At 34.7% G+C, this 15,862-nt stretch overlaps 1 protein-coding gene across 2 annotated transcripts in view; it reads left to right on the forward strand.

Moving 5' to 3' along the window:
* Nucleotides 1-232: 232 nt before the first annotated feature.
* Nucleotides 233-15,862, forward strand: part of PFDN1 (prefoldin subunit 1) — a 59,888-nt gene continuing 44,258 nt past the window's right edge. For both annotated transcript variants that reach the window (XM_072956570.1, XM_006204563.4), the window contains exons 1-2: nucleotides 233-360; nucleotides 3,020-3,186. In XM_072956570.1, coding sequence (XP_072812671.1) covers nucleotides 328-360; nucleotides 3,020-3,186 — 200 coding nt within the window. In that variant the 5' untranslated portion in view covers nucleotides 233-327. The remainder of the gene's footprint in view (nucleotides 361-3,019; nucleotides 3,187-15,862) is intronic.

Here is a 15,862-nt window from a genome sequence, read left to right on the forward strand (position 1 = left end):
GATACAACACATCGCAATTTAGCTGCATAAACTAGGCTATTTATCAAACTGCTTAAAACCGTACACGAAATCTGCGCGTTGTGCTGTGTCTAGAAGGATGTGGAGAAAAAGGCCAGGCTTGATAGGTCGCGTGGGTAACAGAGACTCTGAATCCGAATCCCAGGTATTTCAGGGGTTTACTAGCGCTGGAGAGGAGGAAAACCGAGCAGGCGGACTCATGCGCAGGCGCAGAAGGAAGGGGGAAACCGATAAAACCGCCAAGGCGAGCCCTTCCCCCACCCTGTTTCCGGCTTTCTCCTACTGCGCAGGCGTAGAGAGTGAGTCAAGATGGCGGCCCCCGTGGATCTGGAGTTGAAGAAGGTAAAGGAGGATTTTGCTCAGGCAGGAACTTCTTTTTGGAAGCTAAGGGGACTGTGGACAAGAATATCGAGTGAGGCTCGAGTCCTGAGGAAGGAAAAGAGCCCTTGGGAAATGGGGAATTATTCACCAGAGTCCTAAGACGAGACCAGGTCTCCCTAGGCTGGAGTCGGGGGCGAGCGGCTTTTTGCTGGGTAAGAACTCGTTTTACTGGGCCTGGTGAAGTGTGACGGGCGGAGAGCTGTTCGGTTCCCTCGTTCCGAGCTCCACAGAGATTTCATTGCGCTTGGCGTCTTCAGCTTCATAGTAAGGCCTGAAGTGAGCGTTTCAAATAGCCCCTTCGGACGGCTTCTCCGAGTTGAGGCAGCTGTAATTTTGCATCCTAACTTGCTTTGAACAACTCCAAATCTAATCTGTGCTTTTAGGCCGCTATTCAATCTCGTACATTGTAAGGTCGCTGCATACAGGTCAGAGCCAGATATTCTTGTAGTAGTATTCATCTCAGAGCTTTGGTTGTCCTCGCCGCCCCCCTCCCCCGCTTTTTTTTAAATTTTTTGAGGGGCTTGTCAAAAACAAGTCAGTTTTTACAAATAAAGTTGATATCAGAAGAATTGGGTTTCTCTCTTCATACATTTGCCTTTATATGTGTGTCGTTACTCCAAAATGTTTTCGCCTCTTCAGAGTTACCAGGATTCTACCACCACCACCAACCCAAAAGCATATACTTTTTTTTTTTTTTTTTGGCTAGGGGAAGGGGATGAGGATTGGAAAGGATTCTAGACTTCATCTACTTTAAACCTATACTTTTCTAGAGAAGGAAACAGTTCCAGACTCAGTCCAAGATTGGGACTAGTCCAGTATTACCTGCCTTACTCCCCATCTTTTGATCATTAGTTTAAGTTCTTTAGAAGAGCAAATTTTACTTAAGATTGTCTCCTGGTCAACCTTTGCGTAGGTAGGACAGCTGAAACAACTGTTTTGCATAATAAATGAAGCTGTTTATTATTGCTCTGAGGAATTATATGTGTTTTGCTTTTTGTCGTTCTTGTTTTGAAACTTGTGCACTTAGTCTTTATGTGGTCTACAGTGCTGTAATATCTCAGCTTTGACAGACTACTAGCTACCTTAGCAAGTTGTACAGAGCAGTCAGGTAATTTTGTATGTAATTTTATTTTGTACTTTACATAAAAAGTAAAATTCATTTTAAGACTGCTTAAAACATTCTAAGAGTTTACACTTTTTTCCTGTTAAAAGTTCAAATTTAAGTCAGGATTTAGTAAAGGAGCTAATAGAGTACAGCTGTGAATGAACTTACCTCAGTATTATTTGAATTTGCTGCTAGGAAACCTGTGGCCAATGAATGCAAATTAAGAAGATGATTAGAGAGAAATTGGGTAGTTCTGACAACCAATGAAATTAAGTTAAAAAAACTTATTTGAAGGTCTTCTAATTTCTTTATAAGGTCTTTTTGGAGGGGTGGAGATTAGTAGGAAATTTTATGTACCTCTCCTTCCCCAAAGTAAATCTTTCGAAACATTACTAGTAGGTGAGAACAGTCAGAATAAAAGTTAAGTAGTAGCTTTTGCTATGTATTGCAGTTAGAAATGTTAAGGCATAAATTTGACAGCAGGTGAAAGTCATTCTAGGCACTTAAACAAGAGTATCCAAGAACTTTTTGAGTTAAGGGTCAAATTTGGCTTGTTACATGGGTATGAAAATCATGAATGCAGTTCTACCAGTGCTTTGAATTGTTTTTGTCTTTCTTTTAAAATACTCATTTTCTGAATATTGCTGTAGACAGTAGAATAGAAAGATTTCTAAACTAGAGGTTGGAAGAAATGGATTTAAGTATTTGTTTTCCAGCTAATAGTTGTTAAACCCCATGCTAGTCATTTACGTCTCTTTAACATATTTAGTTACCTAATTTGTAAACTATAGTGATGAAACCACCATCCCTAACTCAAGATTAATGAAAACAGTAAATGAGATATTTATTATTATGTCAGTGTTCTCATATTAATATTCACATGTTAATATTTCAAACAAATGTAGGAGAGTACTTTGAAACCTAATTGTGTAATACAAGTGTAGTGAATTGTAACATTTATGGTTCTTGCTTTGGATTTCTGGGTTTCATCCTCTAACTATTGTATTTAGTGCTTTTATTACTCCTTGGATACCTGCTACGTGATATGGTTATTATTTAAATTGCCTTTGTTCTGCTGCTTCAAGTAGATTCCGTCTTCTGAGGACTAGGTAAATTCAGTACAGTTGATCCTTGAACAATACAGATTTGAACTGCATGGGTCCATTTATATGCAGATTTTAAAAAACAATAAATATTGGAGTACTACACATTGTGTGGTTGGTTGAATGCACATATGTAGAACCGAGGATACAGAGGAACTGCTATATGAAGGCCAACTATAAATTATACTTGGATTTTCAACTGCATGGAGGGTCAGTACCCCAATCCTCGAATTGTTCAAGGGTCAAATGTATTTAGCATAGTGGCTTGATAGTTTACAATTATGTTGACTTTTATTAATGTTTGCTGTGGTACCTTTCACAAGCTTTGTCTCTGGTTTGCATGCTTTATTTTAATATATTTAGTTGACTAAAATGTTTCATCTACTAAATCAAGAACTTGTTTTTTTATTAGGCCTTCACAGAGCTTCAGGCCAAAGTTATTGACACTCAGCAAAAGGTGAAGCTTGCAGACATACAGATTGAACAGCTAAACAGAACGAAAAAGCACGCACATCTTACAGATACAGAGATTATGACTTTGGTAGATGAGACTAACATGTATGAAGGTGTGGGAAGAATGTAAGTAAAATATATCTTTAAGGGGGTTATCTCGAAAGAGGTTTGTCTGAATTAAATAATAGAATTTGTTCACTTTAAAACTTGGGTTAAAGTATCATAGTAGCTTTAAAAATCATTTAGTCAAATATCTTTTTTTTTTTTGAGAAACTGAACTTCACATAGATGTGTTTAATGTTAAACTTTGAAGTACTTATCTTAAATATTTATTTCCCTGTTCTTTCTACAATTAGGTATGTAAGTGTGTAACTTCAATGGTAAAAATATGATTTGTTATGAAAAGGTGTTTATAGTATACACATGTAGTTTTAGGTATAAAGATTTATTTAAGTAGCTTGTAATTTTAGCTTCCCCTTCCCTACCTAATTTTTAGTAGCCATACAAATCATAAATCTTTTAGATGTCTGACCAGTGTTGTAAAATAAAAATAAAGATTCAATTTAAATGTACATTCTGTTGTACATGAGAAATCTAGTAAACCAATTTACCTTTTGTTTATTCTAATTATTGTTATGTGATTAACTGCCTACATTTCACTTATTTTCTTTTAAAAACTTTATTACCCTTATGAGAATAGATCTGCTTCATGTTCTGTAAGTAGTAAATACGAATGGAAAAGCCCTTAACTACAGGTCACATTCCATTACAGTGAGCTAAAAGGAGACTGATTTTTTTTCTTTTCTTTTCTTTAAGTGGGGAAGTACAGGAGGACGGGTTTTCTGGAATTTGGTCTTTGAATATTACTTAGTAAGTGGACCATTACTTAAGTTTGGAGATCTTTTAGTTGGAAAGGAATTTGACCTCAGTCTTAGGATGACTTGTTTTGTGATTGATTTGAAGGAAGCATAACATGTGTAACATTTAGTAATGACTTTGGAATGACATCATGAGAAATAGACCCTGCTCATGACTAGCTAATCTATATCTTTCTGGAAAAGAGATAGATTATAATAAACTGTTCATCTGATTTGCTTTCTCAGAATAAATAGTATACCACAAATAACTTTTATCTCTGGAGTTTGTATTTTTCATCTTAGCCTGTTTTAAAAGGAAAAGAATCTCAATTTGAGAGTTTGTTACTAGGACAGAAAAGAGTTGGGAAGATAACAATGTAGAATCCTTGAATGTCTTTCTATGTAGTATGAAGTGTATTGTTGGCATTCACTATAGGATAATTTATCCTTAATGTGAATATCCTTTAGTTTTAAAACAGTAATGCTAGCTTTTCTGTCATGCTTGTCAATATGTTGCTCTTGGATTTCACATCATTACATGCCTTTGTTTGCAACAGCTAAAGAATCTCTTTTTCCAAAATAGGAAAACTGACTGTCTTTGGCCTTTTGATCTACAGTGAAGTTTTAATTTTTAATTAGAATAATTTCACTTATTAAACATTCTGCAGAAATGATAGGAAAGTTGGTTTTCTTTGCATACTGCCTAAAGTGCTACATATTCCACACAAAGAATTTTAGAGTTGAGAGGCTGGTATTTGAATTGGTTAATGGTAGAACAGTAGTGTTTCTGGAAGATTTATTTCATATCAATTTTGTTTCTAAAAAGAAATGTGTAGTTTTAAATGTTTAGATAAAATGGAATACCTATGTGGTTTCAAACTTTGGTTTTAAATTTAACCTTTGACCTTTGCTTTCTGTGCCTCTCTGGCAGTGTGAATTTGACCCTGCATTTGAAGGGGCATGTAAGGTAAATAGTGTTTGTTGTTTGGCTAGCATATTAGTGCCCTCAGGAAGAAAAGACTTGCTGAGTACTAGTCTAGTCATGAGGATGTTCTCTTTCTTGATGCTAAACCTGAAATATCTATTTCTGAATTTATAGTCTTGAGTAATCTTGAGTATCATTGTGATTCACTTCTTTAACTCTAGTCTTTACCTTAATTTGTCTTTTCTTTTCCTTTTTGAGTATTATTTGGGAATTCTAATTAGAATACTAATTTTTCTCAAACTGTTGTTTTAAAACCAAGAATTAATGAAATTCAAACCACTACTTTTTTGTTTTATAACCTGCAGTAGATTTCTGTCATCATTGAAATTCAAGCCTCATTGTGTCTTGCGTGGAGTATGACAATAGCTTCTTAACTGTTCTTTCTGCCTTTATTCTGTTCGTCCAGATGCTTTCTTCACACATCTGCCAGAATTGATCATGTCATTATTCTTCGTAAAATCCTTGTTCATCCTCTTTGCTCATGGGGTAAAATCTAAACTTGTTAGCCTAAGCTTCATGATTATTCATAATCTGACCTTAATTTATCCTTCTAGCCTTGAATTCCGCTAGTTTCTTTTCCCAGACTCAGAATAGCATATGAATTTCATCTCATGGACTTACCTCCTTCCATTGATTGAGAAGGAGTTTGAGTCTCATGCAGGCTTAAACATGCTTTAATTTGATTAGAGAAGTCTGTTTTGGAGAGAGAGTAGAAGAGTAGTAGCACATGTACCCCAAATTGTTATCCCTACCCTTGCCACAGTGGGCTTCCTCACACATGCCATGCTTTTTTTCCTTCCTTCCTGGGATTGAACCCAGGACCTCGTGCATGCTCAGCATGCACTCTACCACTGAGCTATATCCTCTCCCTGTGCTTTCTTGATTTCGCTCATTTTGTCCTTCTTGGCCTGCAGCATCCCACTTTCCCTTATGAAATTCGCATCCTTCAAGACACAGCTCATCTTCTCTGAAGATTTTTACATCTTCTCTGACAGACTTATTCACACTTTTCTGGGTGATAGCAGGGGTTTTGTTCCTATAGCTAGCAGAGCACATGGGTGGGGGTTAAGGATCAGGTAGGGGAGCAGAAGTTGATTGAGTTTGAAATTGTCCAGCCTCCCTAACTAGATTGTCAGCTCTGTGAGACCATGTACATATTTATCTTTTGTTTCCTCAGTTCTCAGCATAATGTCTGGCACAAAATAGATGTTAAATGTGTGTTGATTTGAATTAAATATGACTCTCTTCCCTAAAATAACTGCATTCTTTTGGTTCTTTAGAAAATGTATAGAAAGTGTCAGAGACTTAAGAATTGGAGTTTATTTTGCTGCTTTAACTTATGACTCAATAAAGATGAAATTATAAAAGGAACATATATTTTGACTAAGGTCAAAGGAATTGTTTCTGACCAAGTTATGTCCTTTGATCTGACAGGATTAATTCTTTATTAATCTTCTCTACTGAGAAGGTTGACTTAATTCTAGATGCCAGCCAGTTGCAGAGATAATCAGAATTGGTAATATAGAAAAACCCAAGCCTTTAGAATTACACTGAGGGTAGTATAATCTTTGGAGAATAAAGGCTATTCTATGTAGACTGATATCAATATAATTGTATCTGTTTTATTTTCTTCATCACACAGGGTAGAAGTCAGATTTTTCTTTTTAGGGTATGCATTCAGTTTACCAAGTCATTGCAAACCCAGATGCCTTTCTAGTCATAAGTATGGAGAAAATTGGTAGTGTTACATACTTCTTATATATGGTTATTTCTGGTTTAAAACAAGGAAAATCAAACTGCAGGGTAATGGATGATGAATTGCTATATACTATAAGCTCTGCATATTCGTTGTTGCTCAGAGCTATAGTCCATCCAGTCTCTTGGCATCTTGCCAGCACATTTTAGTTCTCTTACTTCATATTCTTTGGAGAGGTTGTTATGTAGCCTGATACTACTACCACCAATTTCTAGTTTTGCTACTTAAGCTATTTGTGAGCTGACCTCACTGTACTGCTTTGAGAACTATGATGAAAGTTACAACCGTGGAATGATCTGTCTGAATAGTTAGAAGTGTTTGTCTTTGCATCTTTCTAGCATGCAAGGAGAGAACAGACAGATAAATATTACATGAATGTTTCTTGTTTTTTTTTATGAATAAGAACCAGTTTATAATTTATGGGAGTTTTCTTCCTTTTTATTTTGCATAGTAAAAGATGAGTATTTTTTAAAAATTAGAATTACTTTGAAAGTGCACATAAATGACAATTAATCTTGCTAGTGTTTGAAAGGACCATCATTAGAATAAATGTCAGATTTATTTTTATTAACAAAAGGTATGATCCAGACCCTGATTTGATGTTAGGTCCATTATTCTAATATCCTTGTGCTTGAGCATTACATAAATAACATCTCTTCTTTTCAAAAGAGATAAATTAAGCTTTTAATTTTTTTAATAGGGGAGGAACTTGAGTAGATTAGCCTTTGAGAAGAATGATTAGTGCCTTTTTAAAACTTGAACCTAACTAAAAATAACTTTGTACCATATTTAAACTAATTTAGAGGTATGCCACCATTCTGTGGATATTTTTTACATTTAAGGAACTAAGAATGAACAATGGTATAAATCTGCCAACTAGATAAGTGTCTAGCAATGCAAAAATTGTTGTTTGGGAGCGGTGTTGCTATTTCTACTTGTTGAAGTAATTTGATGGTTGATCTCTAATGGTTGAAAGATGCAGAAGTGTGAAACTTAAGATCAATGTGGCGCAGGTAGAAAATGAAAACAGTAGATGTATTCCTGATAGGTAACACAAATTTTAAAAAGTCTAAATGATTGAGTAATTTTCAACTAATTAAAATGTAGAAATCTGAACTCTTTGTGATAGTTTGGTTAAACTACCTTTTGTTTAAAAGGTTATGTTGGTTTTGTGATTTTAATTGTTACTTTGAATGTTGATTTGTATTTTGAGTTGTGACATTTAGAAAAGCCACGATGAAACTTTGCAGTTTCTCTAAGTTTAGTTATGTTAAATATTAATTGAAAGGGATATAGTCATGCTACCTCAAGTTTTGCAGTTGCTTTACAATTTCATGTTGCTGTAGAGTTGGTATTTCAGTCAATTTGAAGTAATTTTAAAGCTGAAGATATTTTATTCCTAAGAGATTAGGAAATCAACCACAAATCTTAGTGTAGTAAATATTATTGATACTAATATTATAGTAAAAATAGTTTATATTGTTCTCACTGGAACTAAGTTTGAATATTTTATTCAATGCTTACTGTAGTAGGAAAAAAAGTGCAGATGATTTTTGATGTGAGAGCCACATAGCAAATTCAAATTTATAAGCTCCTTTTATGCTCTTTTTAAAGGTATTATTCTGTATTTTGGAGTAGACAAAATGAAGCAAAGGTATAATAATTTTAAAAGATAAGGAATTTTTTATTTTAGATTTTATTTTAAAGGAAGAGGAGTTCTGATGTTGAGCTGCTTTTATTAGTAGACTATGACCCACCCTTCTTGTGTTTTTATACAGAGCCATATAAAGTCATGGCTTTCATTGCTCAGAGTTCTAAGGGGAAAAAAACAACTTTTCCTGTTGTGCAGGGAAAAATGACTTCAGTTCTGTTGATGTTGAGTATGTATATAACCCCAGCTGGGCATAGTCTCCTCTTCCACAGATGTAGTACTCTAGGGAGAGGAGATTTTTGAGTAATATTTTTAATTTTCTTAAGCTGTCAGTGATTTAAAAACTTGGTGTTCATTATAACTCTGCTGACTGCTGTGTAGAATGACATCACTGTTTTTATTCCAGGGAAAGTTAACTAACATTTGCGTAGGAATTACATAGCTGTGTTTCTTCTGCAGAAGAGGACTTTTAATAATTCTTTCCCTTCTTCCCCTCCCATGTCTTCCAGAATCTAGACAATCTCACTGAAACCCAGAAAATTAATTTTTAAAATATTGTGCTAAATAGAAATCTATTGTAAGAAAGGAAAAAGAATTCTGTTGTACTTATCTTGGGATATACAAACATGCTAAAATAAAATTTTTATATAATGTGTCCTTGTGGCATTGCTTAGTTTAGGCTAGAATAGGTTAGGCTAGAACTTGTTCAGAAAACATAAATGTAATTGACTCCTTTCCCTACCATTATTTGGAGGACTTTGCTTTCCTGACATCAAAAGGCCTGACTTTTTTTTAAAATCTACTTTTGTTGCTTGAAAGTAACAATTGTTTAACAACACAAGAGGATACTACAGTGTATTCCAGTGGGTGATAAGCAAGAATTAATGTAGTTAAAGGAAGGAAGGGTGAAAAATACCATTACCTTGTTGTTTCTATGTAAATAAAAATGAAGGTAGCAGTAATCTTGAACTTTGTTGCTTTGTCTTTGGGGATTTGGATGCTGTTAACTGGCTTAACTCTATCTGAATTTTTCTGAAGTGGAAATCAATTTTAAACTGTACCAAGAATTTTCTGATTTTAGTTGTCACTTATCTCATAGTGGCAAATTTAGGAACAACTTTCTGTCTAATCTGTTTGAGAGAGGACTGAAATGTTCATGACAAGGAACATAATCTGCTTAATGAAACATCCAAAAAGGAACCCAGAAAAAATATTGACCTGGAAGGTAAGAGTTAGTCCATATATGTGAACACACACTTGGTAATGATTTAATTGGTATTCTTTTCTTTCTTATTACTTATATCAGGAATTGATATGAATTGTGAATATCCTTTGTCCACATGGAATAATTAGGATTATAATGTGTTGCATGCACCATTAGTGTCTGTGAATTTGTGAAGAATGTTTGCCTACTTTATTTTTAGAATTTAGGTTTGAGTGGACATGTCTGGGAGAATGTTATTGTCCTGACCAGAAACTCTTTATTACCAACTTTACTTCTAAGGAAGATCAGTTACCTTGAAACTGACCAGATGACTTGGAAGACACTATCACTTTGGCTTTGAAGAAGACTTAAAATGTTCTTATATCAAAATTTGCAGAGCAGCAGGAGCGCATTATTGAAAAATGTATCTTTAAATAGATAAGAGTATGACTGGCCTAAGCCAGGCCTTTTACATTGTTTAACTCAGGGTAAAAAGATTTGCACCATAATATGCATCCTGGCTATGTAGGTCTGAGTCTTTTGCACTTGTGCCAAAATATATTTCTATTTCTTTGTGTCTTTCTGCATTTGTACCAGGAGTCTTCTGTTTGTGTCTTTCAGTACTCATTGGCTAGTAATTTTTTTTTTAATATCCAGGGGTTATAGTTTATCCAGTGTTATATTTTAACTTACTAGTAAGATAAAGATCACGTCTTGGAAAAAGTTGTGGGATAGCTTGATGCTTATGTGTGGAAATGTTTGGGGTTTGATGAGGCTAGCGTAAAAGTGGTAAACATCAGAGGTGATTATTTACCAGAATACTTAGAATACCAAATAGTGACCAAAAATAAGTGTCATGTTTAAAATAGATTAACATACTGCTGTTTCTATTTCAGGAGTAGTAGTTTGATTTAAAAATACACAGTGATTTTTAATTAGTACAGATTGAATTTAGCAGTGTGTGAGTTACTCATCTAGAACAAAGAATGTTTACATAGGATTGGGTTCCTGAAGAAACCATGATTTTTAAATAATTCCAGTGAATTCCCAGTCATTGTCTTACTTATCAGAAGGGTTTAGTCCAGGTCATCTTTCTTTACTTCTTGATGCACTTTCTTCCCTTGGCTTCCAAACCACTTACTGGTTTTCCTCCTCTTTTAGTGACCATTCCTTTGCAGTCTCCTATACTGTTTCTTTTTCTTTCCCATTTCCAAATGTTAGATTGACCTTGGGCTCAGGTTAACCTTCAGATTTTTGTCTCTTTTCTTGTTTATACTCAGTTTCTTAATGATCTCATCCAGGCTTATCTCTTTAAATACTTTTTTATAGACTGACAACTCCCAGAAATCTTATCTTGGAACTCTTTCCTGATTCCAAACTTGTGTATATTCACCTGCCTAGTTCACATCTCCTTTTGATGATCTAATAGGCATCTCAAAACTAACTGGACCAAAATAAAATTCTCATTATTTACAGATAAACCAGTTCTTTCCTCAGTCTTTTTCATTTCAGCAAATAGCTTTTTTGTCCTTCCAGTTCTTTCAAATCTTGGAGTCATCCTTGATTCCTCTCTTTCAGTCTTACTCAGTCCATTAGAAAGCACAGTCTTTAAATTTTGTCCAGAATCTGAACATTTTTACTTACCACCACTCTAGTTTTACCATTGGATTATTTTATTTGCCCTCTATCTGGGTTTCTTACCTCCATCCTCACCTCTTTGTAGCTGTTCTCAACTGAGCAGCTAGAGTGATCCTTTTAAAACATGTCAAATCACTCTAGTCAGAACCTTCAGATGAATTTTACATTTTATCAGTGAAAAAGAGAAGGGCTTCTGTATTTGCTGGTTTTTCTGAATGAAGCTGCCTTCTTCCAGATGTCTGTATGGCTTATACCTTCTCTTCCTTCAGGTCTTTACTAAAAGGACATTGAGGCCTTTTACAACCACCTTATTTAAAACTAGTATATACATGCTTCCACCTCCCAGTTACTTGCCTCTTATACTCTTTCTCTTTTTTGGCTTTATTTTTCTCCTAGTACTCAACAACCATCTGGCATGCTGTAATACTAATTATCTGTCTTTCTTAAATCAACTTTATTGAGCTGTAAATTATATAGTAAAATGCATTCATTTTAAGAGTAGTGTTGGATGAATTTTGACAAACGTCACCACCAGTTCAATGATGATACAGAACATTTTCATCACCCTAAAATGTTCCTTGCTGCTTCCTCCAAGTCAGTCTTCTACTCCCCTAACTCCTGCTCTAGGCAACTGATAATTTGATTTCTATCACTGTAGATTAGTTTTGCCTATTTTAAAACTTTATATGGAAAAAATATATAGAATCATTATAGTGTATTCCTTTGTGTGGCTTCTTTCGTTACATGTAATGCTTCTGAGATTTATCCATGTTATGCATATCAAGCCTCCTCATGGACTGTATATTGGGCTTCAGTTCCAGTTATTTAAGTACTCCTGCTTCTGCCCTTCTCCTTGTGCTTGCCAATTTCATCCTCAGGTTGGCTGCTGAAGTTCCAAGGGTTTCATTCAGACGTGACAGCATCCAGAGTTAGAAAGTATCATGTTTTCTGTGTCACTTTTGTTGGAGCAGAGAAGTCTTTCCCAGAAGTCTTCAAAAGGACCACCTCTCGTACTTTCATGAAAAGAACTGAGCTATATGCTTGACTTAAATCTTGGATGTTGGAACTGCCACGATTGGATAAAACTAGTCAAGATTTACCACAGAATTCACTTCCTTGAGTTACTAGACAGTGGAGGCAACTCAAACAAAATTAGGGCTCTACTAACAAAGAGGAACAGATATTTTGTAGCCAACCAAAAGTATCTGCTGAAATCATCAACAATTACAGTGATTAACACTTGAGGGCTAGCTACATAAGATTGTTGATAACATATTTAGGGTGAATTAGGGAGAGTTTAATCAGGGAGTACAGGTAAGAAAGCTATTGAAGTAGTTCAGGGAGTATAGTAATAAGGGCATAAATTAAGGTAGCAGAAGTGAGATGGGGAGAGGAAGAGTGTCAGTATGAAAGTGATGAGTCTTAGTGATAAATTGGGAGTATGGGGACACAGAGGAGTGCTGCAGGTTAGGGACTTGGGTAAGTGGGCAAGCGATGTTATTGATAGAGACTGAAATTGAGATGGGGAAACTGATTGTACGTAGTGTTGTTACAGGTAGATAAAATGAGTTTAATTTGGGACATGTTGAATTTGAGGAGATGTGGAACATACAAGTAGAAATGACCATTAGAAGATAGTGCAGGGGATAGGAGGTTGATATTATTTTGGTAGTTATTAGCCAAGTTGAAGCCTTGAAAGTAAATGAATTCTTGAAGGGACTTTGGGTAGAAATAGCTTAGCGCAGAGCCTGCATAATGTTTGCAGTGTGGCTGTTAGAAAAGGCAGAAAGGGTTTATAAGTATAGTAGTTGATAAGGGGAACATGGGTGATGTAGTACTAGGATGCAGCAGCATCTCTCAGAGTTAGATTTGAATATACTGTGTTCTGCAGATTTCTTTTGCCTGAGGTATGGCAGGTCTAGTGCCATATTTCTGTGTTACAGTTTAGTACTACCTTATTTTGTTGCTCAGATAGTTCTTTTTGGTATTGGTCCTTTCAGGTTGTCTCTTGTATCCTTTTAACATGTCCTCAACCTGTTTCTTTATTTGTTTTAATTACTGTTTATTTTTAGAGCATAAGTTTTAGGTTTATAAAAAAACTGAGCAGAAAGTACAGAGAGCTCTCATATCCCCACCCAAAGTTTCCTCTTTATATATCTTGCATTTATGAGCATATTGATAGGATTATTGATACATTGTGATTAACTAAGGTCCACAGTTTTACATTAGGGTTCACTATTTTATACAGTTATATAGGTTTTGACAAATATGTAATGTCTTGTATCTGCCATTACAGTATCATACAGAATAGTTTCACTGTCTCCCAAATCCTCTGTACTCCACCTATTCATCCTTCTTTCCCTCCCCAAACCCTTGATCTTTTACTATCTCTATAGTTCTGCCTTTTCCAGAATGTCATATAGTTGGAATCATACAAAGTAGAGCCTTCTCATTACTGGCTTCTTTAACTTAGTAATAATGTATTTAAATTTTCTCTGTGTATTTTCATGGCTTGATAGCTCATTTCTTTTGTTTTCTGTTTTTTTTTCTCACAGTGCTTCATTTTGGTAGTTCTATTGCTATATCTTTGAGTTTATTGATGTTTTCTTCTACAGTGTCTAATTTGCTATAAAGCCTATCCAGTGAATTTTTTTAACTTTAAATATTATACTTTTTATCACCAGAAATAGCACTTGCCTCTTTTTTATCTTTTTTAAAATTGAAATATAGTTGATGTACAAAATTAATTACAAGTATACAATAATAGTGATTGACAGTTTTTTTTTTATTAAAGTATAGTCAGTTTACAATGTTGGGTCAGTCTCTGGTGTACAGCATAATGTTTCAGTCATACATGTACATACATATATTCCTTTTCATATTCTTTTTCATTATAGGTTTCTGTAAGATATTGAATATAGTTCCCTGTGCTATACAGTAGAAACTTGTTGTTTATCTATTTTATATATAATAGTATCTGCAATTCTCAAAGTCCCAATTTATCCCTTTCTACCCCTTTCCTCCCTGGTAACCATAAGTTTCTGTGTCTGTTTCTGTTTTGTAAATAAGTATATCTTTGTCATTTTTTTTAAATTCCACATTTACGTGATATCATACGGTATTTTTCTTTCTCTTTCTGGCTTACTTCACTTAGTATGACAATCTCCAGATCCATCTATGTTGCTGTAAATGGCATTATTTTATTCTTTTTCATGGCCAGATAGTATTTCACTCACCCTCACACACCCACCAACACCCCCTCACCCACATCCCCACACCCACAACTTTTTTATACAGACATCTGTTAATGGACATTTAGGTTGCTTCCATGTCTTTACTATTGTGAACAGTGCTGCTATGAACATTGGGGTGAATGTATCTTTTCAAATTAGAGCTTAGGATAGATGCCCAGGAGTGGGATTGCTGGATCATATGGTAAGTCTGTTTTTACTTTTAAAGGAATCTCCATACTGTTTTCTATAGTAGTTGCGACAAATGACATTCTTAACAGCAGTGTAGGAGGGTTACCTTTTCTCCACACTCTCTCCAGCTTTTATTGTTTGTGACTTTCTTTTGACTGGTGTGAGGTGATATTCTTTTTTGTATCTTTAATTACTCTGCTTGTTAAGTTCATGTCTTTTTGTTTAAATCTTAATCATATTTTTGTTACTTTTTGAAGCTTTTATCTATCTGCTAATTGCTTTATTGCTCTCTGAATCTGTTTCTTTTGACTGAATTTTCTCCTGGTTATGGTCACATTTTTCTATTTATGTGTCTGGTGGTATACATATATATATTTGGTAAATACCCAAGTTGGTGTTTGATTTATTTTTAAACTGAGATGTAATTGACATACGACATTGTATTAGTTTGAGACATACAACATAATGATTTGATATTTGTATATATTGTGAAGTGATTACCACAATAAGTCTAGTTAAGATCCATTGTCACACATGAACTTTTTTTTCTTCTGGTGACAATTAAGATTTACTCTGTTAGCAGCATTTAAATATACAATGCAGTATTATTAACTACAGTCACCATGCTGTACATTGCATTCCCATAGCTTATTTATTTTATAACTGGACATTTGCACCTTGTGATCACCTTTACCCATTTCACCCACTCCCCACCTCTGGCAACCATCAGTTTGTTCCTTTATTTATGAGGTTAGTGTTTTTTCTTTTAGATTGTACTTATAATCAAGATCATACATGGTTTGCCTTTCTCTGAGTTATTTCAGTTAGCATAAAGCCCTCAGGGTCTCTCCATGCTGTTACTAATGGCAAGATTTCCCTCTTTCTTTAGTGCTGAATAATAATTCATTATGTATATGTATGTATGTGTGTGTGTGTGTGTGTGTGTGTATGTGTGTATATATATATATATATATATATATATATATATATATATATATAATGTCTTGTTTTTTATATTCATCCATCCATTGAGGGACACTTAGGTTGCTACCATGTCTTGGCTATTGTAAATAATGCTGCAGTGAACATGGTGGTGCGTATATCTTTTGAGTTATTGTGTCATTTTCTTCAGATAAATACCTAGAAGTGGAATTGCTGGATCATATGGTAGTTCTGTTTTTAATTTTTTGAGGAACCTTCATACTGTTTTCCATAGTTGCTGCACCAGTTTGAATTCCCACCAACAGTGCACATACACTTCTCCACATCTTCACCTACGCTTGTTATTT

Source organism: Vicugna pacos, chromosome 3 (assembly GCF_048564905.1).
Source record: "Vicugna pacos chromosome 3, VicPac4, whole genome shotgun sequence".
Taxonomy (NCBI): Eukaryota; Metazoa; Chordata; class Mammalia; order Artiodactyla; family Camelidae; genus Vicugna; species Vicugna pacos.